The sequence below is a fragment of the Strix aluco genome, chromosome 16 (genome assembly GCF_031877795.1).
Source record: "Strix aluco isolate bStrAlu1 chromosome 16, bStrAlu1.hap1, whole genome shotgun sequence".
NCBI lineage: Eukaryota > Metazoa > Chordata > Aves > Strigiformes > Strigidae > Strix > Strix aluco.
The window spans coordinates 13,650,794-13,678,316 of NC_133946.1; the positions used below are offsets into that span (position 1 = coordinate 13,650,794).

General features: G+C 38.2%; 1 protein-coding gene across 8 annotated transcripts in view; it reads right to left on the minus strand.

Moving 5' to 3' along the window:
• TUB (TUB bipartite transcription factor) overlaps nt 1-27,523 on the minus strand; it is a 154,404-nt gene that overhangs the window by 24,813 nt on the left and 102,068 nt on the right. For 4 of the 8 annotated variants that reach the window (XM_074841733.1, XM_074841729.1, XM_074841727.1 and 1 more), the window contains 3 exons: nt 21,215-21,266; nt 19,644-19,806; nt 9,218-9,352 (listed from right to left, as the gene is read on the minus strand). In XM_074841733.1, the coding sequence (XP_074697834.1) occupies nt 9,218-9,352; nt 19,644-19,806; nt 21,215-21,266 (350 nt within the window). Of the gene's footprint in view, nt 1-9,217; nt 9,356-19,643; nt 19,807-21,214; nt 21,267-27,523 lie in introns of all 8 variants that reach the window. The other 4 variants (XM_074841726.1, XM_074841730.1, XM_074841728.1 and 1 more) reach the window with 1 other exon arrangement.

Genomic DNA, 27,523 nt, shown 5'->3' on the forward strand with positions numbered 1-27,523 from the left:
TTTCTGATGTCTGCAGAACATCTGCGCACACATCCCGTGCTGTCAGGGACATCACGTATTATTAGGCATTAGGACAAAGGCTACACTGGCAGGTCACACTTTTAGAGAAGAAAAATCAATTTCAGTATTCTGAAGAGTGCATCACTGGTGGAGTGTGTTATTAAGCATTATGAATGGTTCCACTGGTGACCCCATTTAAGCAAATGGAAGATGTAGTCAGACAGAGAAAAAAAAAAAAACACAACAAACCTTCACTGCACTAGAATACTGTAGATGGTTCATGGCAAATGCAGCATTAACTATTCAATATTTGTGTGTGTGCACACATCTTTGTAGCTATATATGCATGTGTAAAATGATATTGAATGCAAGCATATATACACATTTCTTTTTTCTGTATCATATAAGTGTATCTTTGTAAGTCATTGTTCAAAAGGCAGCTTTACCATCACCTACCTAATGTCAGAAAACACTTCCAAGCTTGTGTAATCATGATACTCAAGGTGGATCTCTCCCTATATTCTCACCTTCTTTGCCTCGCAGACTCCTTTCCACACACTTACTGGAAGGATGGCTCACCGTGCGATAGAACAAATCACTCATCCCTATAGTTGTAAGTTTCCCAGTTTAAGGACAGGGTCAAAAGAGGCAAAGAAGCTGAGCAGGCTGTGCCAAAAAAAAAAAAAGAAAAAAAAAAAGTCTCTATTGCTATGGTCAGCATTTTCTATAGCTTCTTTCAAAACTCAGGTAGAAAAAAAAAAACTTATAGAGATGTCTTTGAATACCTGCTAAGAAGAAAAGGGAATTTTTGAGAGGCAAGTGTGAAGGAGGGAAGGGAGGAAAGAGGAAGACTGAAACAACCCCCAGAATACCAGTCCCTTCAGTAAAGGCCTTCTGGTAAACTCTGACGTGGTCATGTCTCAGATGAAACCCAGAAATGAAAACAGAGATAATGAAAAAAATGCAAGAGAACTGGCATTCACTAGCATTTCCATCCTATAAACTACTATTTATCAATGCCTGTATTCTGTGAGCACTAAAATCTCCCAGGCAATATTTATAAATAGACAGTACCATGCTCTTAAAAGCTGGTAATCTGAACTACCATGTAGAATGTTTTTATAACCAGAATTAATCTAAATTCTAAAAAATTCAAAATACATTAGATTGATATGCATTTAACTTGATCTCAGGTATGGGATTTTTAGATAGGATTTTTTTTTTCTTTTGCTTTAAACACACAAAATATTAGCTATCTACACACAAAAAAAAAAAAAAAATCACAAGATCCAGGTCTGGAATGAGGGGAGAGAAAAGGGTATGGGAAAAATAAAGATGAAAACTGTTACCAAAAGCCTTGGGAGAAGAATAAAGTGGCAAAATTTTGCTAAATCTTTATGACGTGTGAAACAAATCTAAACTTCCATGCATTTTAAGATACCACATTATGCCTGTTTGAAACTTCAGCTTCTAACGGATGGACCAACAACCCAAAATCCATCCTGTCTCACTGGATTTAGTAATGACATTTCAAGGATATGAAGTTGAGACCTTGTTTTATTGTTTCAATCCAGCAATTAAAGGAAATCTTTTTATGGGAGGCATACATTTCTCTATCCTATATCCCCAGCTGCTTTCTGCTGAACAGTTTCCAAACATTTTGATACGTCCCATAGATAAACGCTAAAATGAATATAGATGAGCCATCTCAGTTCCACTAGATGTAGTTATCAAATTTCTTTCTGCCAAACTAAGTACAGACTACATGGGATGGAGGCTATAGATCCTGAAGTATATTGCTCCTCCTTGGCCCTACAGATCTGGAGGTTTTGGGGTGAGGTTCTTTTCCCCCACAATAGCACTAGTAGAGCACTGAAAGTGCAGTTCTGGGTATCCATTTGAGCCTCACGCATTTTTATTTCAGCTTCACAACCTTCAAAATGATATTTCAGAAAAGAAATACACTTCCTAACCCTATTTTCTAGTGGGAAACTAAGGGTATAGTCACGCTGAACACAAGGCTTAGATCAGTCTGTTGAGTAGTCCTGTCTAAACCCAGAATCTGTAGCAGAATAGGTCCAAGTGAAACTGGACAGAAATTAAGCATTTCTAGACTCCCCATCAGAGGAATTCTCAAAGTCATTACAGTCTAATGACACTATAATATACAGCAGAATAAAAAAAATTGAAGAGGATAGGCCGGAACCACAATTTTGATTATTTTCTTGCTCAAGAGATGCTCAAGAGTAATTAAAATTTTTAGTGGGTGGAGGGGTGGGGGGAGGAGGTCACATGGGAGGAAAGGACTATGTCCTACCAAACTATGTATGACCAGGGAGGCAGCTATATATGTTCAGAGAAGCATCTGACATAAGTGGCCACCACTTACCGATGAACACAGGGAAAGATTTTGCTATCTGACAATAGTGTACAATGCACAATGGTAGTCTTGAAACAATTGGTTACAGATTAAACTGCCCAGCAGCAAATTACAGGCAGAAGCATGGTGAGTCAACTCTCGAAAACATTACTTAAGTATTTGACTATATACTACATGAATCTTCAGTAATTGGATCTTGCAGGAAAATAATCTAATTGTATTTATACACATCACGTTCCTTTCTGCATGTCTTTATACAGGCAAACATTTTGCTGTGAAAAGATTTTCAGCAAATGTTATTTCCTCTTGGTTCTTCTACATGAACTTGTAAGTACAGGAAGGAATGATAAACTGATTATTTACAGAGAGTCCTTACTGCACATAGAACACCATGAAAAGACAGATTTATAAATTATTTGAAAATAACTGTTATAAGAGGGCATTTGCAAACTAAGAAAAAAAACTAAAAAGAAAAGTATCATACAACAGAGAGAACTAATTGAGCTCAGTGACTGAACGGCAAACGAGATTACATATTGAGAGAGGAACATAGCATAGATAACAAGTATTTCTGTCCCTACTTTACAAATTAAAAACTGCAGGATATAAAAACTCTTGTTCTCATTTTATAAAGCATTTAAGACAGAAAATATGAAGTCAGGCATATTGCTCACAGACTATGTTTTAAGAATATGCTTAAGCCCTCTGCATATCAGATCTGAAGAGCTGAATGAGGTCAGGCTCGTGTCTGGAAGAGAAAAATCTCAAGCCACATTTTCTGACCTCAATTACATACAACAAGGGTTCTACAAGTATGTCCATCCTCTACAAACATGCTGACAGCAAATGCAGGACACTAAAAAAAAATTATTTTTTTTTTTTTAAATGTGCCTTCAAAGGCAGGATACCAGGTTAGATAAACCACTGGTCTGACATGGAAGTCACATCCACGTGGATAACACTCAAGGCTGCGGCCAGCAGCAATGCTGCAATTGCAATTGCTCTTCAGGAACACTGCAGAGCAGCTCTTCCTCCAACCTAGGGATGGTAGCATAACCCTTCAAAGGCCGGCTGGCCTACTCCAAGATGAAAGACAGGGAGTTTGTCCTCAGAGGAATCTGTTCTTATTAGATTGACACCAGAACAAACAAAGTTTCCATCCTTTAAAGAACTTGGCTTAAAGCAAACCCTGCTTCAGCTTTTATTGCCTCAAGTGATCTACATTTCAAATTAAAAAGACCGAACAACATTTGATTGTATTTTTTTAAATCTGCATTTATGAAGAAGTGTGACCACTGAGTAGAATGTTTACAGTGGTACAAGAAAGTAGTATTGCATAAACCAGTAAGTGAAAAAGCTTCTTTCTCAGAACGATTTCATAGGAAGCTCTAATAAAATGGCTAGAATGAAATATCATGAAATTACATCTTCCAGAAATTTAGAACTCCATTGCTTTAAAAAAAAAAAAAAAACACACATATATATATATATCACTCTATATATATCACTCTTTGGCAAAATGATCTGCAAAAGGAATTTACTGAAAAAGTTGGATATTTAAAGGGGAAAAAGCATTTTGGGGTCTATTTTTTAGGACTGAATAACCTTAAGTATACTGTAGCTGTCAATATTTTGTAAGCCATTTCCCATTTTGTGAGCCTGTTCTCATAGAGGCTGCACATCCACTGATATGGGTTCAAGCAACTACAAAACCACAAGGGGATTTGTTTATAGGGAAAAAGGGAAAATAGACATTTTTTTTAGTAAAGGACCTCTGGAGGTGATTTAGTCCAACGTTCCATCAAAAGGAGGACTATGGCTAACACCGTATGAGGTCACTAAAAGCAAGTGCTTGAGAATCAAGCTCTAATTCACTTTGATGAAATCTAGAAAACTGTAGCAGGAACTGTACTTTCATAAATTTCTATCCTGAGGCTAAAATGACTTCTTCACAATCAAGTTCATGCATTGCCAAAGCACAGTCTGAAAGAGTTGTCAGATCTAGGAACAACAGGACTTTTCTTGGTGGAAACTCACTTATTTTTCCTCCTACCCTTTCTCTTTAACGCACAGGGAACCTGAGGTAAATCTTCTCTACGTGAACTTCCCTTCCCCCATCAGAAAGGGAGTGTTATAGTGAGAAATGGTACTTCTTACCCAACAAATGCTGTTGCTTTCTTAGTCAGCCAACGTTAATGTAGTTGCTTGTTACATGTAAAAATGGGACAGGATGCACAAATCAAAACAGACAGACAGGCGCGAAAGAGAGAAAAGAAACACGGAAGCAGCAAACCAAATCAAAACATGAGATAGTCCTCCTGGCAGAAAAAGTGCTGTGTGTCACAGCAGCTCATTTGCTTTCTGACTCTCATAAAGACAGCAGGGAATACCCAACATACTATACGCATTTAATATACAACATGAAAGAAAAATTGCTGGGAAGGTGCTGCTTATTTGAACATTTTAAACACATCCAGATTCCTGATTTCAGTGCCAACAGTCTTCTTTTGTATTGCCCATGGCAGCGAGTGAACCAGAGCAGTTCAGAGCAGGTTTTTCCTAGAATGTACTCACATGCTCTAAGTGCAAGAGTGCTGGGGAAAAAAAAAAACAAAAACAAACAAGCAAGAACAACTTTTCACAGAATGCTTCCTGAATTTTCATATCAGATTTCACTTTGAATTAACTCCCGTCTTTGCATGGTTTTCTCAGATTTTTTTAAAGGTTCCATTTTATCTTCCTGATTTGTTTTTACCCCATTCATTGCAGATAGCCAAAAAAGCACTTTATCCTGTGTATTTATTAATTTCTTCATAAAAGGAAAAAACCTCAACCAAACAAAAACCCCCACACCACTATGTACCTGTAACACTTTCAGGAATCTCAATTTTTAAAGACTCATCAAGGTATTTGATATCCAATGATGCTGTGGTTTTGTATTTGTAATACTGTGCAGGGTGCATACTTTTCATAGGTTCCTGCTGCAACTATTTTCACTTGTTTGCATTATTTTTCTGTTGAACCACCTAGCAATACTGTACACCAGGTTCACCAATATCCTTGATCACCTCTTACTAGCATCACAAATCAAACCAGAATTTGATCCACTACCTCCACTGGAAAGACAAACATTTTACATCTTCATTAGTTACATTTTGGGTTTTTTTCCAATACTGAATATTACGTCAAACAATAAACTGGGAGACCAAAGCTTTCAGAAATACCAGTTTAGTGAGCTAAGCTACTGCAAAATGTAATCAATTTACTGCATTTGCAGGTTCTGTCCCAAAAAATGTGTTTCTTTCTAAAAACGGGCAGTGTATACTGGATACCGCCATTAAGAATTAAATACCAGTAATAATCACAGATTTAGAAAAAATTGCTGAATACTGTACTACCCATCACAGAATTACAAAACGCACTGATCCCTAACTTGAGAGGCACAATCAGCTCTACATGAGCAATTAGCCACATTCCTTTTCTTGCCTTATGTCAGCGTAACCTCATTAAACCTAATATTTCCCTCGTGTTTGTCTTTATAACATTATTCTGATCATTGTTTCATCATTCTTTGAGCCACTTAAAAAAGCATTGCACATCTAAGACCAGAGTACAATCATTACACTACAGCTTCAAGAACTATTCATGTATAATTCAATGATTTTTGCTCTGAATTAGCTTATTATTCATAGGATCTGGTCTAAAGGTTCTTTTTTCTTAAAGCAGAAGAACTTGGCTATGTGTAGAAAGGTAATGCTCACTATAGCTAAATAGTAACACAAACCTTTAAAATGCTATTTTAGCATGTAAAGTGCATTCACCCCACAGCATTCATCCTGCTCGTTTACAGGACATACAAAGGTTACAGTCAGAGTGGAGACAAAACCTGAATTGAATTTTGTAATTGCAAAGCTAAAAGTAGAACCTAAAACTTACAAAATTTGTTCTAATTATGAAAGAACTTCCTCCAACAAAATCTCTTGTGCCACAAAATGGTATAAAACCCCTTAACCTTCATCCATGTTCATTAGTTAGATATGAAGTTATTAGCAAAGCCATTCAATATTATAAAATCTTTTCTTAAGACTCACACTTAGTCGTAAAAGTAAGTGAGAGTCTTAATTCATACAAGTTCCACTACAGGATTCTGCTAGCACTTACATTTTCTTTATTCCTAAGTAATACAAATTAGCTATGTCTGTAGTGGATTGATCAGTAAAATCCCTCTGTAATTTTAAAGTTGCATTTGGTTTTACTTTTTCATCCAATAACAAAATAATTTGCAGCTTCAATAAGGATGCAGGACAGGATTTCCAGTTATAATTCCCTGCAAATACTCCAAGTTTACAGCACTATCAAAGGTAAACTAGATATGATTCCAATGGTTAAATTATACGTGAATGAATAGTTAAATACCAGTGTGCAGAAAAAGTAGATGGGCTGGAAGAGAAGGTGCTACATGTGTGCTCTGAACATACTTTAACTGACAGGGATATTTGTTACTTGAAATTTGTTACTACTCATCAACATAAACTTCAGGAGAGGAGATACTCAAAATTTTCTTTAGTATAATTAATGAGTAACACCTGCACTCTATGGAAATATACATAAGATGCGACTGATAGGCGAATGCTGAAGGGCAGGAAGACCATGCATAGCATAGCAGGATGAGCAGTAAGAATTGCAACAGAAGCAGAGGTTTCTATAGCTAACAATATTAGTTTCCAACACACAGAGAAGTATCAGCATGTAAAAGTTCTCAGTCTACATGAAGTGACATTACTTTTACTGACACAACTTGCTTCTATTAAAATATGCCAACATTTGCCTGTTTGGGGAATTTTTCAGAAAATTAATAAAAACATTGGCATATGAGAAAAATACTAGGTGCTACCTGCTGTGAGATAATAAAAAACTGCACAACTCCTTCACAGTGAGCACAGGCTGCTCCTGGACTGACTTGCCTACATGTAGCAGGTCAGTTCAGAGAGCGCTCCCCAGCAAAGGCAGCTCCAGCACACGCGGGACCAGCGCCTGCAGAGCTGCCCTGGAAATCACACACTCATGGGATTACTGGTTCTTGCTCTGCGCCTCGCTAGCCTGCCGCTAGGATTTTGTTCATGGAATATTTTAGCCTAAAGCTCGTCAGAAAACTGCCTAGAAAACATGTGAGTGTATACACACGTTGGGGTTATACAATGCAAATTTGTCGAATCAAACCTAGTGTAACTGAGCAGCACAGTATTTTAAGTTCTGGACATAGGACAGTCATAGACACCCCACAAAGGCAAAACAGGCATTATATGAGATGAAACAGAGCCTCAAGCTTATGCAGCAACCATGATTTAACTATTAGCTTGCACAATGTTCACTTACAGCCTAAGACAGGTTTTCTTCTAAACTAGTAAAAGAATTTTGACTCTTCAGCAAGATGTACTTCAAAATAAAATTTGGCATCTGTATTACTATGCTGGAGTGGCATTACTTTTTACATTAAATTGGGAAACATCAGCTTTCTGTTCACTTATTTTGCCAACAATTTTTACATTCAGTTAATTTCACATTTGCCTTTTACTTATTATTTTAAGCCTAGGTATTGACACACACTGTATTTTTTTCAAAAACACGAATAAAGTCTTTACCTCAGGGCCAGACTCTAAAGCCTGTCTAATCTAGGGCTTCCTTTGCGGTCAGAGGGACTATGGACAGAGACACTGTAGATTCAGATCTCAAGAATTAAGCTGCAATATGTCAAGTGTGTGTAAAGGATTTTGATAAGGTAGGCTCAAAGTCCTGCAAAAACCCTATAGATAAACCCCAATACTCTGACCTCAGTAACTACCCTTACTAGTCACTGCTATCTTTAAATACGCTTATCAAGGATATACACTATTTTCTTAGCTAGGCAATAATGGAGAGACTGTTGGACATACACAGCAAAGGAATACCGGACATTCCAGGCAGCATAGTGTTACAGTGGCCTTATCCACGAACTGCAAATTATTTGAAAGGTATTTATTAATTTCCTTAGTCATTTGTCATCAAATAAAAAGAAACTGTATGTGGTACAAAAACCTCTCTCTTTTTGTGAATGGGCATACGTATATAGAATTTGAATACCTCTAAAGTAGCATGTAACTTCTTCCATCTAGTCTATGTAGCTCAAATAGTAAATCTAATATGGCAATGTCATTTCTACCTACCCTTTTGTCATTATCAATAGTGCATTTTTTTTTTCTACCCAACCTTACCAAAGTCATTGCAGAAAATTTTTCATACAAACACCTCCCATATGTCAATCAGGTGGGATAGAGTAATGCTGAAGTAGCAACCTGAAGAACCCATTTTGAGGATGTTATCTTCGTTTTGCTGAATTGATTTTCAAAAGGCCCACTTAACCTCTAATTTGTATAGTTTAAACCTCAGTAAGAGTCTGGACAGAAACGTGTGTAATTTAAGGGTGTTTCTCCAAATTACATTACATGCAGGTAATCTAAAACAACACACTGGTGTAAGATGGTTCTCATTTCCTTAACACTGCAGGAAAACACCAGCATCTTTCCATCGGTACTTTTTTTCCTCCTCTGTAATCTGAACGAACACTCGCCTTTGGAAAAGCCTCGGTTTACAAATTTTAGCCCTCCTTCACTCCCAGGTTGTACATGCTGAGACAACACCAAGTCACTCACATTTTCCAATCTCACAAAAATTTCAAGAAATGACTTTCCAGCAATTTTCAGAAATTCAACGAAATTTAAAAAAAAAAAAACAACAAAAACTAAAAAGAAGTATTTTGCAGTCAACTCAACATCTGACATTTAGCCACATGCAGCAAACCTTTGTGTTTCCCTTTTTTCTCCTTTTTGGTGCTGCCAGTCTGACAGCTCGCAGCTGCTGCCTTGGTTTTTTTAGTTGGTTTCGGAGCTTGGGCATCCACTATCACCTTTACATCTTCCTGTTCGGCCTCCTGCACTGCTTGAGAGATTCAGGGTACCCCACCAAAAAGAAAAACAGAGAGACAGAAGAGAGAAACAGAGAGAGACAAGAGAGAATGAATTGAGAACTCTGTGAAGACATAAAAGAGTAAGCAGACATAGCAGAGTTTGCTTGGTATTTCAGACAATTCATGCAGAGGGGAGTCAAATAAACCAGACTTTGCAAAGCTACAGTAAAAACCTAAAAGTGTTAAGGTAGCTGGCGTGCATTTTCTAACTTTCTTCCTCCTTCCAGTAATATATCAGCTCCTAACTTTCATGCCAAAGAATGACATCAGAATATTAATGTGTTGCCGTGCTATTGTAGGAAGCACTTTTCCTCATAGTAATAAAGCTCTGCCAGACTGATCATCAAGAGTGGCAGCGTGAAGGCAGAAGAATTTTATTTAGACTTTCTAGTGCCTGTGCTTAAAGCTACATCCTAACCCCGTAAACAGGGAATCATTGGAAGGTTATTTTCAAAACACATCTTGCACAACTGCATATATCACAGTATGATGAGTAGAACGGCCATGCATTTTATGGTGAAGCTATATCCAAGCTGAAATGAAAAACTCCTCCTACTTTGTAACATACACTGATTATTTCCTTAGAAGTCTCAACATAATATGCATGGCATGAACTGTGAATGTCAGCATATGCAATGCTGGTTGTTATCTAAAACCATGACACACTTTGAGGTCAATATTTGAATCTGTGGAAGCAGCACACACAGTCTTTCTTCTGGCCAGGCCAAGCCTTGAAGTGAAATAATACTGAGTTTACAAAGGCACAAAAGCAACTACCTTCGTGAAATACTAAAGTAATCATCAAACTTTAAACCCCAAACAAAACAACCTGTAGGTGGGCACTAAGAGATTTTGGTGCCAGTTGCTGGTCACTGTTAATTGCTAAGCTCCACAGGCTTCATGTGACTGTGGTTCATCTCAGAGGAGTATCACCCTGGCACCTGGGGCCTCCCACCATCCCTTTTTCCCAAAATGAAAGTGCTTTCTTTAAAAGGATAAAAAAAGTCCACTAAGGAATCTTACTGGAAAGAACTGGTTTACCATAAAATTACTTTAAAAATACCCCAACAAACTTCATAAACTCCCAAAAGACCAAATGACGCTCAATGATGTATGGACTGCAGGTAACCTCTCTTTGAAGGGGGAAATTCTCCCTAGGCTTCTGGTCTGTGAGGCAACTTTCCTGTTCACCAAATTCTTCATGCTCATGAATAGCAATAGAAACATCAAGGAGATTCTCAGAGGAGTAAGATGAAACGGATTTAGACATGTCTGTGTAGACTGTAGCTTACAAGCCCACAGCTACCCTTCCCAGCACGGCAATCTGTTATGAACAGCATTACATTCACAATCCAGTGAGCATCTGAGGCACTCAATAAACACATGCTCCTTTTCTCATTATGCAGAGGAAGAGTTCAAGTTTTATAGAGAATATACCTTAAATTAGCAGAGGAGTGACTAAAAGCCCAAAGAAACAGCTTGTCACTGCCCACTCCTCATTCCTGTCTTTATTATACATTAATCACAAGATTGCAGTCTCTTTACTGAATGTAAAGGAGCGCTGGAAATGAATGACATAATCAAAGGAGTGCACAGGACACCAGGGAAAATGGCACATAAAAGGCAGTACCCTGGGTCCTACTTCCATGGGCATGGCAGCCTCAGACTAAGCAGGGAACCAAAGAGTCCCCACTCCACAGTCTTTAAATAGGTGTGATTTGACAACCCAGCAATCTATCCTATATTTGTAGCTCATCTCTCTAAAAACTAGGATGTGTTCTTTTACTTGTTTTAAAGATGATAATTCATGTTATAATTAAATTCAGTACTTTAAAATGACCTATATTAAATAACCTGACAGTTCTCTAAATCGTTTTAAATATGGTCATATTCATTCACTCCGATGAAGCATCATTTACTTGGTCCAAAGCAATGATTAATCATCAAAGGATGAAACATTTTGACATTGTCAATTGAAAAGTTAAAGACTTATCTTCACTGTCTTGTCAGCCATCTTTGATTTAACAAGTAAAAGCCTGAAGCTTTTGTAATTACTTTTGTCTCATAACTTTCAGCAACAGGTATCTGATTATAAGTACGGTCATGGAGCGCCAAAAGACAAAGGAGATACTTCCAACGCTTTACTCTATAAGGCAGAGCATGAGATTGCAGTCCAGTAGCCATTTTGAGCATATACCATCACTGCTGTCTGTGGCAAACGGGACTTTCAGACATAAGTGATGGAGGCTGCAAAATAAGATTTAAACCATAAATGTGCAGATACTGCAGCTGGGTTCATGAAAGGAATTGGCACAGAATTTCCTGTTTCTAAAGGATGATTTTCTGAGCTTTACCATTACATTTAAAGCACTACCTCTAAAATAAATCCAAATCTAATCCCAAAATACCATCTCCACAACAATACCATCTTATTCTTAGCTATTAACTGTTTGGCAAATAGCAGACCTCAGCTAAGGTTCATCTGCTCTAATTTTTTCTCTTGTGACTGCAGATACCAAAGAAATTGTGTAGGTTTGCTACTGACTGTACAAATTCAGTTCAGGACAGTGCTGAGTTCCAGGGGACTGGCTACATACTTGCCTTTAAGCACAGGGTAAGCAATGGTCTCCCCTGCCCGTAAGCACTGACCTCCTCAAACACCTCACGTGTACGTGCTGCCCACTGCAGCGTGGTAGGAAGTGAATATTATGCAGTGAAGTTTATGCATAACAGTTCGTGTCAACAGGGCCAGCCAACACTTTGATCCATGAAGAGGAGTGGGCAGTGGGCTGTCTTCTGAAGCCTGCTGACATACAGGGAGAGGTCTGTGGACCTGCCTTGCTCAGTGGGTCCAACATATTTAGATGTGGAGCAAAGTAAAAAATTCTGTTTTCCATTTCCAGTGCTTTCTCCTGCCACGGAGAGTTGTGAGAATGGCCATTTCTAATGCCCTCCCTACTCACTCTGCAGCTGGTCATTAGCATGTGGAGCTTTGAACTTCTCAAACCAGCACTCCTTCTAGTCTGTCTTTGTGGAGATGAAGCAATTCGTAGAAGCAATGCTTATACCCAATCATGTTGTCAAGGGATCAAATGTCTTCCCCTCTGCCCTTTACTACATCTTTGGATCACTAAGTAATGATCTGACAAGAATTTCCCTTCTCAGCACGATGGGAACCTTGAGGCAAACTCTAACCAGCATTCTCCACAGGCTCTAGATAGCCCCATAAAACAATTTACAGCTCCCTGCAAGAAAACCTGAATAAAGAAAATGAGATAAACTGGTCTCCCTACTCACTGATAAGACAATATGATTATGTCCTTAGCTGGATGTTAAAAAGTTAAACACAATGGTAGGCAGTACCACAGGATAAATAAAGAACCTTAAATGCAACTATACAAGGATGGAGTTTCAAAGACTGTCACTCAAAAATGTATTCATTTCAGTACAAAAACGAAATTTAGGTAACTTTAAAAATCCCTATTGATAGTTGTCTTAAACAATAGACTACATTTGAAAATCTAGCCCAATACTGCATATGCCCCACCCCAAATTATTAAAAGTTTTGCTTAAAAAAACCCCACAGATTTTCCTTTTCTATTAGAATTTGTTTGTACTAGAATTTGCGTTTAGACAAGACAAAAATGGAGGAGCATGTGTTGTGGTCAGACAGAATTCCAAACAGCAAATAATGCTGGACTCTCAGATACGGTGTTTCATTCTCATTTGGACTCATAAATTGTAAGAAATAATTTTGAGATAAATGGCAAGCTTTCAAATAAAACAATGACATGATTTTAATTTTAGAGTTATTCATCCATGTTCATTAAATCAAGAACTGACTACTAACCTCAATACAATATTAGAAAAAATACTTTTGAGGAGACAGAAAAGAGCACAGATTGAAATATTAATTCAGGATCTGAGCTGTAAAGAAGAGGAACAACAAGCAAATAGTCTATTAACATAGTACCTTAAGTAGAAAGAGGCTGAACCAGACGATGTGGTGTGTGAGGCAATTCATTGGCTCAACTGTAAGGCAAATATTCATTCTATTCACCAACATCCTCTCAACAGTAAAACCCAGAATGAGTACCGTGCAAAGAAAGATAAACTACAGTTCAGTCAGGATGTACCTTAACTAATCAATGCAAAGTGGTTGTCCTTTTCTTACTGTTGCCTGAGATGCTCTTGTGTTTCACTGTAAGAATGGCTTGCTATTTTACTTTGTAAAGTTCTAGCCCTACTGAATCTTGCTGCTTATTTGGGCTGTCATTCATTATAACTTTATTTAATCAATGTAGATTCTGTAAACCAGTTCAATAATCTAAAAGACACTGGCTTCTACCAGAACTATTCTGAAGATGGGCAAACCCACTATATTTTACAATGCAATGAAATATTTTTATTAGTTTTATATAGACAATAAAATTAGTTAAATAAATGGGCCTGAATTAGGGCAAGAACTCTGGTATATTAGTTACTATTTAATCGCATGCAAAGATTTGATTTCTGCTTCAAAATGCTTATAATCAAAGGCATTACCCCTGCAACTAGTAATTTACAGTCAGATTCCAGATTCCCAGAACTTACATTGCCCATAAATTGCCTGTGGCTCCTTGCAGTTTATGTATCTAACACTGATGTGTTGACCAGGCTGATTTTGCAAAGGTGAAAATACTTGTAAGTGAATGTGAACAGGCTGAGAAAAAAGGAACAAGTGTACATGAGAACCTGGTGCTGCTTAAGGACATTATTAAAAGCTCATTGTTATGAGATTTCTTCAGAAAGAACAAAGGAAGAATTAAACAAAAGATTCTTCCTAACACTCACGTATCTGCTGTCTGACCCTGGGGAGGGGGAAAGAAAAGCGAGCATGTGAAATGGAGAGTTAATAGCAATGAATTAGAGACTCTTTGGGACAGCAGACAACTAATAAAGAAAGCTGAAATTATCCATGAAAAACCTATGCTGGGAAGAGTAAGGACAGTAAGAAATTACATAATTATTTTGTGTACTGGGGCCCTGAGGGCAGAAGTAGGCTTTAATTGCCCTGAGCAGCCTCGCTGGGGGCTTCCCCCCGTACCCTGCCCATGGGCCGGGGCTCTGCGGCAGGTGTGGCTGCTTGGGGCCGTGTCTCCCGGGAGGGCCCCGCCGCTACGCCGCAGGTAGCTCATCTGCTCGACGGACCCCTCCTATGGACGCTGCGGCCTTGTCTCCTGACCCCATCTCCCTCGGCCCTGACTGCAGGGCCCTGGGACGTGGGTTCATGCCATGCCTGGGACTGCTGAGCATCCCCGCAGCAGCGGCCGGCTCTGCCCGCCGTGTCCGAAGCCTGGGGGATGGTGCTGTGTCTGCGAGGGCACTGCCTGTGCTGGGGTCACCCTCACCTCCCGGCCCCTGCTGCTCCCAGACACCCAGATTGTCGAGGACAGAAAATAATGGCTAGTTGTGAAGGAGTAACTGAAAGTAAAGGTACTTTAAGTGGAACTTTAAAGCAAAGAGAAGGGAGCTTTTCAAGCAATTTTGAGCAATTGCCTCTAAGCTTCCATCTCAAATCTTTCAGTACCGAGAACCACAAAAAGGCCTCTAAACCACTTGCTACCCGCTGCTCTCTGATCACTGCTGCTGGGTTGGTTTGTTTATTTTGGAAAAATACTAGCACAGTAAGGACTGCTGATAAATCAAAAAGATGCTTTAAAGGATGAAGGTGAAGAGACTGCGGCTGAAAGGGAGATTTCAGAATATATGCTTATTGGAAGTTAAGTATTTTGCCCACACAATACTTGGAGTGCTGCCTGATCTCAGTATTAATAGTCTTCTGCACAGAACATTCCTTGCTATCTTCAAAAATAAACTAATACCTTCTCATTCAAGGTCAGTGGAAAACAGGGATGGCAAGACACTGTTTTGATGAACATGCAAATATATGGTTTTTAAATGAATGATTAACTGACATCGTCTTATAAAGTTGACAGCTTGATACTCATCAGAAAACTCTCATCATTCATGGTAAAGGAGCAGAATGACACGTCAAATTTAACAATCTAGAACTATGGCTTATCATCAGAAGTCTGTTCATCGCACCCCACAACCATTACATCTAGATGTGCTGCCAAATGTCAAAGAAGGAAAGTAAGAAAGTAATTTTGCCTTTTTACACATGGTTAATCTAAATCTCTAAATTGGAAGTTGCCATGAAAATTACTCTGAGAGTATCTAATTGAAAACATTTTTAATTTCAAGTCTTAAAAAAAAAAAAGCCACAGCTGCAACAAAGTATGGTAATATTAATGAAAGCATATCTGGCACTCATTCAAATCTCTGCCTTCCTCAGTGCTGTGAAAAGAAAAATCACTCCTCAATGGAAATTCACCACTTTTACAGAAGTAAAATTACTCTTCTCTGTAAAAACGGGCTTTCATCATTTGCATTGAATGTAATTAAAGAATGTAATTAAATTGTTGCAGTAACTAGTGTATCTCTGCATGCTACTTGGCTCCAGGAATGCTCAGTATGTATTTGCAATCCGTATTGAAAAGAACTGTACTCATAGCAGTATTCTGCAATGTCGTATCAGGCTAAAATGTTTGTTCAGGTTTTCTCAAACTCCACAAAATAAGTGGTGTAGAGATACATGAAAACAAACCAGCAGATGTGACCGTGAGGCATTACAGAATGGCAAGTAAAATTTAATAAAAACTTTCAACAAACAGGTAGCAATATATCCTTATGAACGACACCGAAAAACAAGATCACAAGAAAGAAAAGACAAAGCAATTTTTAAGTGATCTCTCCTACACAGAGGGATTAAATTTATTCCAGTGAATAAATGACTTTGTTGTCTTTTATATACAATGTAAACTCAACAGCAATACAAAATGTTGTTATTGGTTCTTATTTTACTATTTATAACGATGAAATAGTGATGAAGTTGTATTTGGTACTGCAAGAGAGAGAGGCATTATTTGTACTAGTAACAACTGGAGCCAAACATCATGGAAGTTAATGCAAGGGTACCTATTTCTTGAAACGGCAGGCAGGTAATTTAGGGTCTAACCACATCTGCATTATCCCCTTTGTGAGCTGCCCCAGCTGAGCTGTCACAGCCCTTAATTAACATCCCTCCATCCTACTGCATCTGAGATTTATTTGCATTTCCCTTCAGCGCAAAGCTAGATGAAGCAAAATACATGTGCAGCCAGAGGACTAGCAGCAATCACCCTGCAACTCCCTGCAGAGGTTCAAAAGCAGCCAAGGGCTCCTTCATATGGAAAAACTTATGATCAGCTTAACTGGCGAAATATGCTCTTCCACTGTACCCACCTACAAATAGCTCACCAGGCCAGTGTTCTATTCCTGAACAAAAGTGACTGACTTTTTACTCCACACTCTGATAATTATTCTGAAATGAAATGAATTTTTATTCCATAGTAGAGTTGCCCATCAGGGAACCATTGCAGCACAGATAACTGCATCAGAATAAGCTATGGCAGCGTATGAAAGAAAATTTCCCAGCACAGAAAGCCTAACGTCTCAGAATTGCTGAGATGTTATCTCTGACCTACTTTGCTCAGAGTACCACAGAGATATCTCCACACAGGCATCCAATTATTTGTTGAAATCAACAAGTACTTTTGTGCTACACAGAATTAGTGCAAGCTAAAAAGGAGAGCAGAGGAGGATGATAGGTGGAAAGAAATGTTCTTTTTGTAGCATTTGCAGTACAGGAATTGATTTCACAAACATGTTCATCCCAGCAGTGTAGCTCATTCAGTAGACTGACAACTCCCATCAAAGAGTCATTCTTAACTTAAGATCAGCATGCCCATAACAGAAACAAATGAACGGAAAAGAGCAGAATAGTTCTTTAGAAACAGCTCAGCTGTCTCATGCATCCAACACTCCCACATACAAATGTTTCCATTGAAGGGGAAAAAAGTGGCAACCCTGAATCTGAATACCATAGTTAAAAATGGCCATCAAAACCTAACGACGTACCATGCAAACAGTGTAACCTAAGACGCTAAGCACATTCCCAGAGAAGACCACACCAAAAAAGGACACTTCTGGAGTTCCTATAATATTTTCAAAAGCAACGTTCCTAACAAAGGATTTTACAAGGCAATAAAACACTTAACTAGGTAATTAAACACCCCTAAGTTGGCTTTTGCTAACAGTGCAGTTTATTACAAGGACAGCTGTCCCCAGGGATTAACAAACTCCAGGTTGAATACAAGAAACATTACTATATTTTTTTTGCTTCTCTGAAACCTTGTGAAATATTGAATGGGTTTGAGAGACAAATTTAGAACAGACTGATTTAAGGAGAATAAATTAGTAAGTATTCCTGTAAATGTTGTGGTATAATATTACAGGAAGGTCACTTTTACCTTAAGTGAGATTAACTGTGCTCTTAAATCAGAAAGTCCACCCTGGTGCACACTGTTGCAACATTTAGCTCAGTTAGTGCAGATATGAAACTTGCTACCATTTATGGGACAATAATGTCTGTTTCTCTGATCTGTGAAAATTAAAACCTTGTTCAACTGACAAGACAGAAGGTTTAGTATACAACAGCACCTCTGTACCGTGAGATACTGTTTCTTAGAACAGTTCTGTACCTTTGATAAGCTATTGAGTGAAAGAGGAAAGAGACAACATTTCCTGTTTTCTGTGATTAAAAATTAAAGAAAACAAACTAAAATTCTGTGCTAAATCAAATTTCTTAGGTCAGACTGGAAAGAAATTTAGTTTCATCTTAAAAATTTTCCTCCCAGACCCTGGGAAAAAGACATTAAAGAGAGAGAAATATTACTAGTGTTTTTAAAATTTATTAGAAAAACATAATTAAAATAATTCTCCACCTGAAATCAATTACAGTAGCATATCTGCTTGCAGAAGCAAGACAAAAAAGGCCTATTATTAGTGAAACCTTAACATTTAATCAATTCAATTCCCAGTTTCTAACAATAAATTCTGTAGCAGTAACCACACCAAAAAATTCCACCAATTGCAAACCAGGGGTAGAGGCTCTGAAAGCTGCACTTCTCACAGCATGATTAGTTAGTCCAGTAGATACCTGCCATCTCCTTGTTGAAAGTTGTGACCACCACCTGAAAATGAAATGACAGGGCAGACAAAAACTACAGCACATGCAGTATACTTGATAGAGATCCAAATTGAATGATGCATTAAGTTTTTGTTTATTTAAGAGTAGGATACTGGTTGGTTTGGGTTTTTTCCCAGAGGTAGATTCACAAAGGCATCTTAGGTTTTAGACATTAAACCTTAAGTACTCTGCCACCTAGTAGCATTCCCAACTTGAAAACAGCCAACTGCACTCCCAGTAGCAGTAGATTTCAGCTCCTGTCCCACACACCCATCAATACTCAGGGAAGGAAGCCTTTTGCTACTGAGGTTTACGAATCTCTTATGAATCAAATTCAACTTAATGATCTGAAAAACAAAATTTGAAAATTATTGTTCTCTATCACTCTTGGAGGTGTTAGCAACCTGGAATGAGATCTACAGGAGACACAATATTCCCTCTAGGAACTCCTGAGGAAAAGTATGCACCTACCCTCATTAGGGGGACAACAAGCATGGGCCATATGAGCACAGAACTAAATAACTGGTTTGCTTATGATTTATTTCTGATGATTAAATTCTTTCAAGTCTAACAATACAGAAATGGCATTATAATTTTTTCCTTATGGCTTTGATACCTGAAGTGTCTCTGTCCCTTCTGGATTCTGTAATCTTTAATAAGAAAGCGTAGACCACATTGTACAAGCTTGAAATGTTCTTAACTACCTACTCACCTATTTTAATGAACCTTGCAGCAATACAGTATCTTTAAAATTATTATGTGCAAACTTAGCTGAAATTAGTTAACAGGTTTCAAATTTATCATTAACACTGTCAGGCTTAAGCAAAATTATGTACGGAGGAATACATAGAGTGGAACAGCATACGCTTTACTTCAGTAGGAACCAAGGCTGAAGGCACTTCAATATTCGTGGCAGAAGGGATAAGCCACTCTCTCTTCCCCACAGCAGCTAGTTACCTCACTCCCTCCTGTCAGGCTAGCATTGAGAGTTCTGATGTTTTTATCCCCAAACACAAGTGAAGGATATCAATTATTTACTAAAAAATCCAAAACAACAACCTTTGTTCTTATTAGCGTAAATTTAACACGGGCGAGCATCATACTATGACTTGCAGTAAATATACATGCGATAGATCATATTCATATACCATGATATATGGTGCTGCTGTTGCTGTTAAGATACGATTCAACCAATGGTGCTTGTTCTTCCGAATGTTTCATTCTGCGTGTTCTTGTGCGACTGTCCACATTGGACTGAACCATTAATGGCTCCTGGCGCTTTTTTTTCTGCTTCTGTTCTAGCAATGCTCGCTGAGGAAAATACAAAGAAAAGTATCTGTTACTGGACTCCAAACAGTAGGAACCTATGGTGAAAAACAACGGATATACCTTCTCCAGCTTTCCAGTAGCAGCAGTTGGCAAGTGGGATATTGAGATATCAGGTTATAGGAAATCTTTCCAAAAAACCACTACCAACCCACTGCTAAAACACCTTCTCTGCTGAAAACAGCAAATAATTAAAATAGATCTTCCTGAGCAGTCTACCAGCTGTCAGAGCTTGCTTCAAAATAACCCTTGGGAAAACAACAGTGTGTGAGAGCACTGGCTGTGAAGCAATGGGAGGGCATGAGGCAGTGATGCCAATTTAAGTTTCTGTAAATTAAAAGCAGGTAATCTGCAAACTAGAATCAAGTGATAATGCTGGACATGAGCCTAATTTAACAACTACACAAGATGAACTTTAATTAACCACTTGAATTACTCAGCTAGACCTGCTGAAATCTAAAACCTTCAGCATCCAATGGCACCATAGGCACCTCCCTCTTTGAGCCCTCTTCCACAACGTCAGAGAACTGAACTGTTAATTTTACTTATTCATTACTTTACTATTTCACAGCTCCTGCACAGTGATTTTCTGCTTCTAGAAAGGAGATGCACTAAAACTGGAGAATAAGAATGGAGAGTGAAGTCTCTCAGCTCCATCAGTTGTGTGGAACACCTCAACATGACTTTAAAATGATCAGAATCTAGTACAGGATTATGGCATAAATAGGAAGTATTTAAATTTGAAAATGAGATGCTGGTAGACATGCAAGCTGGTAAAACAATGTGAAAGAAATGTATAGAAAACATAAAATAAACTCACAAGATTTAACTATAAACATGACAAAGTTTCGTGAAAAGGAGACCACAGAAAAATCAAAGGAAAAGCGGAAACTTCAAACCCCATTAAAACTTGGAAGGCAAAATTCCCTGAGATTTCATGGGAGAGATTCAGAATCACTTTTTTTGTACAAATCATGTAGGAGTGCAGTAGCAAAATATGCAACATAGCACGTAGTGCCACTAGTTTACAGCCTCAAGGGCTAAATCCATGGAATGAAAAGAAAAAGATGTAAAAACTTTGTGGTAAACCTCTGTTGGCTGGCATGTCTGCCAGAACCTCTTGTCCTTTCTGGTCCATCAAAGGGGTAACAAATACATTGTAAGTCAGCTTAAAACAAGTCCAAGGCAGTGGAAATGAGAATGACTCAAACCACAGTCATAAGAAAAATTTTAATGGAAGTTAGACTTCTATGTAAGCTGTAACCTCCACAGACCTCTCTTTTGCATTCCTTAATCAGAGGATGCAATTTTCTATCAATTACCAGTGTCAGTGATTTCATTAATTGAAGATCTAGACTTCAGAGAGCAAGAAGGTCCCCCTCCAAAATCTTACCTGCCTGTCAAGCTTCTGCTGACGCAGGCTGCTCCCCTCATCATCCAGAACACTGCAAAGACAAAGAGTACGTAATTGGAACACATTTATCACTCAAAACAACACCTAGCAGCAATCACTGGAGCAAACTCTTGCAGAAGTTATCCATATAAAACTTCTACAATGTTCCATGGAAGTTTGCCTGCCCTAACTTGCAAAAGTTGGCTCAAGAGAATTTAAATGCAGCCCTTGGAAAACTTAAAAAACCTGGCTCACAAACTTCAACAAAAATATATATTCAGCCAGTTCACAAAGAAATGCAAAATCCACAGTCTACAGCTTTTTTTTTCTTCTCCACTGTCTTCTAAGGCAAAATGTCAATGTATACAGCAATGGGGTTTGATTGAAAATTTGCATATAAAGCATATTAAAAGTGAGGCGTGTAAGGGTGCTTAACAACTCAGCAGTATTTAAAATTAAGTTAGAAAAACTGTCTAATCTTTTGCACACAGAAAACCAGAATTTATTCCTGATTATCTGAAGAGTCACACTTATTGCCATGCACTTCAACTTTTAGAGACTGGCAAGACTATTGCACACTGCTGTATTTCTTTCTGCTGTTACTAGTTGGGAGATTAGCTCCTGCACATTCAATCATTTTCATTAATTAGATGTTAAAAACTAATGGCATCGATATCAGAAAATTATTTTTGTGAAGTATTTTTATCAAACTACTGACTATTTTTCTGGAGAACAAAGGTTTCTATTGTAAGAACATTATGATTAAACATTGAACACAGATAATTAAATAGTGCTATAGAACAAAAAAAATTGCCTCTTAAAAGTAAAATTCATTTTCTCTTACAACACATTTCTATAAAAGATTAGCCCCTCTTTTTATAATCACTCTTAACAATCAAAAAGAAGAAAAAAATCCAGGACAAACAAACCTGGATTCTGACCTCTGTACAACCAAATCGTACTGCAATGGAAACTTCATTAAAAAATATTACTTCCCATGTATTAATATATACTCTTTAGGAGACAGTAACATCACAGTAGAGTTAGACAGGACAGCTAATAAAGGCACGCAGAATGCCACCTTTCCAATGACAGCATTATCAAAACCTATAATTAAGCATTATTGGTAGCATCAGCCTTTTACAATTTATACTCAGGTTATATGTTACAAAAGGCTGATGTTCCACAGAATGAAACTGTGCTGTACAAGAACCTCAGGTATGAAATTACACAGTCTCTTGTAGAGGTAATGCATTACTCATAGTCCGCAAAATAATTAAAGTAAAAAACCCTCACACTCACAAAAGTGTTCTGCTTTACAGCAAGCATTCTTCCTTTGATAAATTTCAGAAACAAGTTATAAAAAGAAGACACACATTCCTCCATGGTATACAATACCAGATTTTTTTCAAGAGTGCTTCACTACAACTGTAATACATATTAGCTGCACTGCTAGAAAGTAAAACTACCCTAACAGATATCTTTGGCCAAACAACTGAGTAAAAGATGGCTCAGTTTCAGGCTTTATGGCCTGAACAAATCCTCCTCATTTAAGACAATGCTTGAAAAAAGTCAAAACTATGTAATGATGCTAATACAGACCATAAGAACTGCAGAGGCAGCAACGCATATACAGCTGTAATACCCAGAGAGGTCAAGAGCCAATATTGCTCCACTCCACCAGTCATTTGCAAAGCTAAGGAGAAAACTCTGATCTCTTCTCTCCTCTCATCTTCTGCTTTATAAATCAGACTATGCTGACTCCCTCACATATGTTAAATGAGCTATATATACACTTCTCAGACATTCCCATAAACCACCAGTTCAGTAATTATCTTTATGTGAATATAATGGTTTTCAGTATTATGCTAGATTGGCTATAATTCTAAATTCTCTATCACAGAGAAGGTGTTTAAGCACTCCAGATGACTCTAGCTTCCTCTGCTTTCCCATCACACCATATCCTGGCACAGCACACCGCATGGAACAAGGGGTCAGGAAAATGTCTTCCATCAGGATCTAAACCTTACCTGTGCCTCTTGGGAAGCCACAGAAAGCTAAATTCTGGTTCAGGTAAACAAGCACAGCTCCCTTAGGTCCCTTTATGCCCAACCTTACCTCAGTAAATATGGCAATTTAAGGACCACAGCAAACACCAGTCAGAGGAAGGGTGTGATTTGCCCTGATGCAGCATTCCACGAATGCAAAGCAACTATCAGACACACCACAAGACTGCCAAGAAAAAAAAAAAAACTCCACCCAAAAACTACAGATGCTATGACACTGAAAGACCTCTCCATTTTGCCCTTCTACTGCAAGATGCTGTTTTTAGAGCCTCTGAATATACGCAATCAAAGCTGACACAAAAGAGCAGCACACCTTGAAAACCAGCTGACAAGCTTGTCTGGGACTTCCAGGTCCTTCATTCTCTCACTTCATATTTTATAACATTCTGGGTAGTTTTTCACAATCCTTTTGTAAATATGTATTAACTACAAGCCTTGCATTATTGAAGCTATAACATTCAACAACTAAAATTGAACTCCAGCTTTCTTCACTGATACCGAGGTTCAGTAGAATACAGCTACTTCAACAATTCTCTCCCCCTCTAGATTACTGGACTTGTCTGACAATGCCTTACTCTGACGAGACAGCCACACCACTCTCCTGAAGCCTTCAGAGTGTAAAAAAGGCCTCATTACCACCAACTCTGTCTATTTTAACAGTTACTCAATGTCAGTATCACTGAAAAGCTGCAATTCCGTACTTTCTTGAACCTAAATAATTCTTATGCAAGTCCAAATAAAAAAAGGATCCATTTAACCTATATACTCTTCTTCTATAACAGCAGAGCACTCCAGTTTGAGGCTGTGTACTTTGTTAATATTTTCTACAGGACTAGCGGACCTTGGAGTTGCTGATAGCAGCCATTATTTCACATTCCCTGATTTTCAGTGAAAGAACTCTCCTGAGACTGGGTGACTCCCAACATTTGCCATTAAGGGACATAAGGGTTTTAATAGACACATAAATTAAATAAGCTCTGTTTCTGTAGCAATTCCATCAGGCCCTTATTCTTGCTACCTTGAAAAACACCTGCAGCAGACTCAGATGCAAGTGTGTAACCATCACTGATCCTTTTTCTCACACTTCAGTGAAGCCTTGCAGAGACATTTAGCAGATGATCTTGCCTCAGCATCTGCCAGTCCATGCACTCTGACAGATGCTCTGGGGTCCAAGAGCTGAAATCCAGAGAACCTACACTTTTCTTTCTTTGGAAAACACAAAAGTCTAGGAGTAGAAGCACAGTCCTTTGCGCTTCCTGATCTCTGGGAAAAAAAAAAAAAAAAAAAAAAAAAAATCAGTTGCTCTTTCCCCTGGAAGAGTTATGCACATGGTGAGGACCCAGCCTATCCTGCCCAGTTTCAGAAATGGCCATGGTTTTGTTGCTCAGTGGCCCAAATAACTGGGATGGTCAGAGACTAAAGGTCCAGTACAATGGAAAAACTATGGCTGTAACATGGCCGGACCACTACAGGAAATAATCTCAGAGAGAGCAAGGCTGTTAGAACAATTCTGCCTACATGTTTGATGTGATGCTAGAAAATCCCAGCAGCAGCATGAAACTCAGTCAGTCTTAATAGAGAAATATAACTTTATAATTAATGCAAATTGAATTATTGAAGAGAATGCATACACATTAGCAAGCTGCTGATCATGCTGAAGCATCCTGAAGATCCAGCAAGGTTCATTTTTTACTCCTATTTGATCAAGTATCATATATCCACCTGGCATCTCAGCCACGGTTTTGACCCATTTAAAACAAAAAAGCATTTTTACACTATATATAATATTGTAAACAGCACTTCAGGTCAGCAGTAATAGTCTGGTCCAAATTCAGTTAACAAATCAGAGCTTGTATATATTTCCTTGCAGATAATTATCCAGGGAAAACCCATCCATCTATACACAATTTGAGCAATGCACCCATTAGAGCTTATCAAACCTATAGCTATGTATTATAAAGATTCATGTAAGCAGCCTGGAACAAGACCCACCGAGACTTAAGTATTAAATTTAGATAGCATTATTTTCAAATTTTAAACACAACAATAGACTCAAATATCCCCACCTCCTGTTTTCTAAAGGGGAATACATTAAATGAACAACCACCTTTTTGTCAAAGTATTACTTTTCATACCCCCTTTTTAAGACACAAAATCTATTTTACAAACAGTTTCAACATTAAATTTACACAAAAACAACCAGGCTTTCTATACTGCTGCATGTCATAATGAAGACAAAAATATAAGCAAGAATTTTAGTATTCTAAGCTCGTCATAATCTGTATTCCTTAAAAATCATTTAGAGAGAAACCCAAAACCAATCAGGTTATAAGGATGAAGCTTCATGATTACGTGAAGCTCCACAATTTACTTCTGAGATGAAGGCAGAAGATTCTGTAAATCATCATCTTGCTACTTTTTACTGTAACTCCACATGGACTGATTTCAAGTCAAGTAAAAACAGAAGGCCTTAATTCAAATAACACATTTCACATCAAGTAATTCACCTTTACTCTTTGAACATGCAAACTGCTCACATTTCAGTAAGCCACTGCAAGAAAAAAGAATTAAGAAGTGTTTTCAAGTAGAATGTGCAAGATGCATGTAGTCACTGATTTTATTTATTTTTTTAAAAGAAAAAGTCTGGCACAGTAAAGCAGCTCTATTGTTTCTGCCTAACAAATGAGACAATGTTTTTGTTCCTTCCTGACATTGCTTCATAAAGGAACATTTTCCATGACAATAACTTTTTTACCAGGACAGAGGTCCAAAATCATATCTATCACATCTCTGCAGCCCAGCACTAATTGCAGTGAGACATGTTGCTGGTCAAACAAACGAAGACTAAACTTCCATACACTGTTTAAAAGCGTCACCCTTGCATCTTCTCTTTCTGCTGCTTCATGATGATACATTACTAACAGCAGCACCCAAAAACTCTGTGTGAAATTAGGGACCTTTACAGAAGCAAAAGGAATGTACATAGTCATGGAAAATTCCTGAAACAAAGAGTTCACATTATAAAAAGCTAAGGAATTGGATAAGAAAATATTACTCCCATTTATAACACTAAACCAGAAGCAATGGAAAATTAGAGGAGATATTTTCACCTCGAGTTTCTTCTGCCATTTTGCCAACTGGAACTCAAAAACAATAAATGATCAAACCAGATAGAAAAGAAAAAAACCCCACCATACCAGACTAATCTTCAAAATCGCTCAGATCTTTTCCATGCACTCTTGCTGTGAAGAAAGCTGGTATGTTGCTGTGTCAAGAGAAGCAGGTTATGGGATCTTTTAGAGCACTGCTGACTCAGAAGGGCAAGAACGGGTGTAATGTGCCATATGAACATTACAAAGTGTCTAAAAACATATGAAATAAAACTCCTGCAAAGAGATAGCACTTGGCTTATTGGATACCATCTGTCATATTCACCCAATTACACTTCTCTATAATCTCTATACTTCCATAAAGTCTCTGTAGTTCCATAAAACCCAACTGCTCTGGATAATGTTACTGTTAAGCCTTTAGGAACAAGCTTTCCAGCAGCACTGATGAAACGCTACTGTAAAAGCCCATTAACAGGGTCAGGGACCTGCAGGCTGAAGTCATGCTCCAGAGGGAACGGCACAGAGTTAGGTTCTTCAAACAAGTGAAATTCAATGAATTCCTAACCGTTGAAGCCAGCAATCTCTGTATAGTGCCACACCTGCAAAGCCCCACACCTGCAAGTCCCCACAGAAAATATGGTCTGCTCCCCCATCTACGCCGTATGCTGAGTTCACCAGAAGCCACTTGGTAGAACGTTATTATATATCAGACACACACCCTAATCCAAGACTTTTAAATGAAACAAATCACTCTGAAAGACTGCAAGGGCTCCCCTCATGCTAGGAATCATCAAGGGTTTCTGACCCCAAAGCAGTTGCTCCGTCATCTGATTTAGAGTAAAACCTGCAGTTACTATCTTTATGGTAAAATGAGTAACTTCTTTCCTGGGCCATCCAAGCAAGCAAAAGTCTGGCCATCCTCTTCACTGAGGAGCAGCCCAAGGACATTCAATCTTAGTTTGCCCTTCTACTGGCAACAGCAGCAACAGCAGAAGCTCTTGGGATTTCTCCTATGCCATACCTATATGGCAGAGAGGGCAACAGCCTACTGTTACTGGCACACCTATCAGTTACCACTGAACTGACCAGGAAAGTACAGACACCAGGAACTGCTGCAGAAATGAAGACTGCAT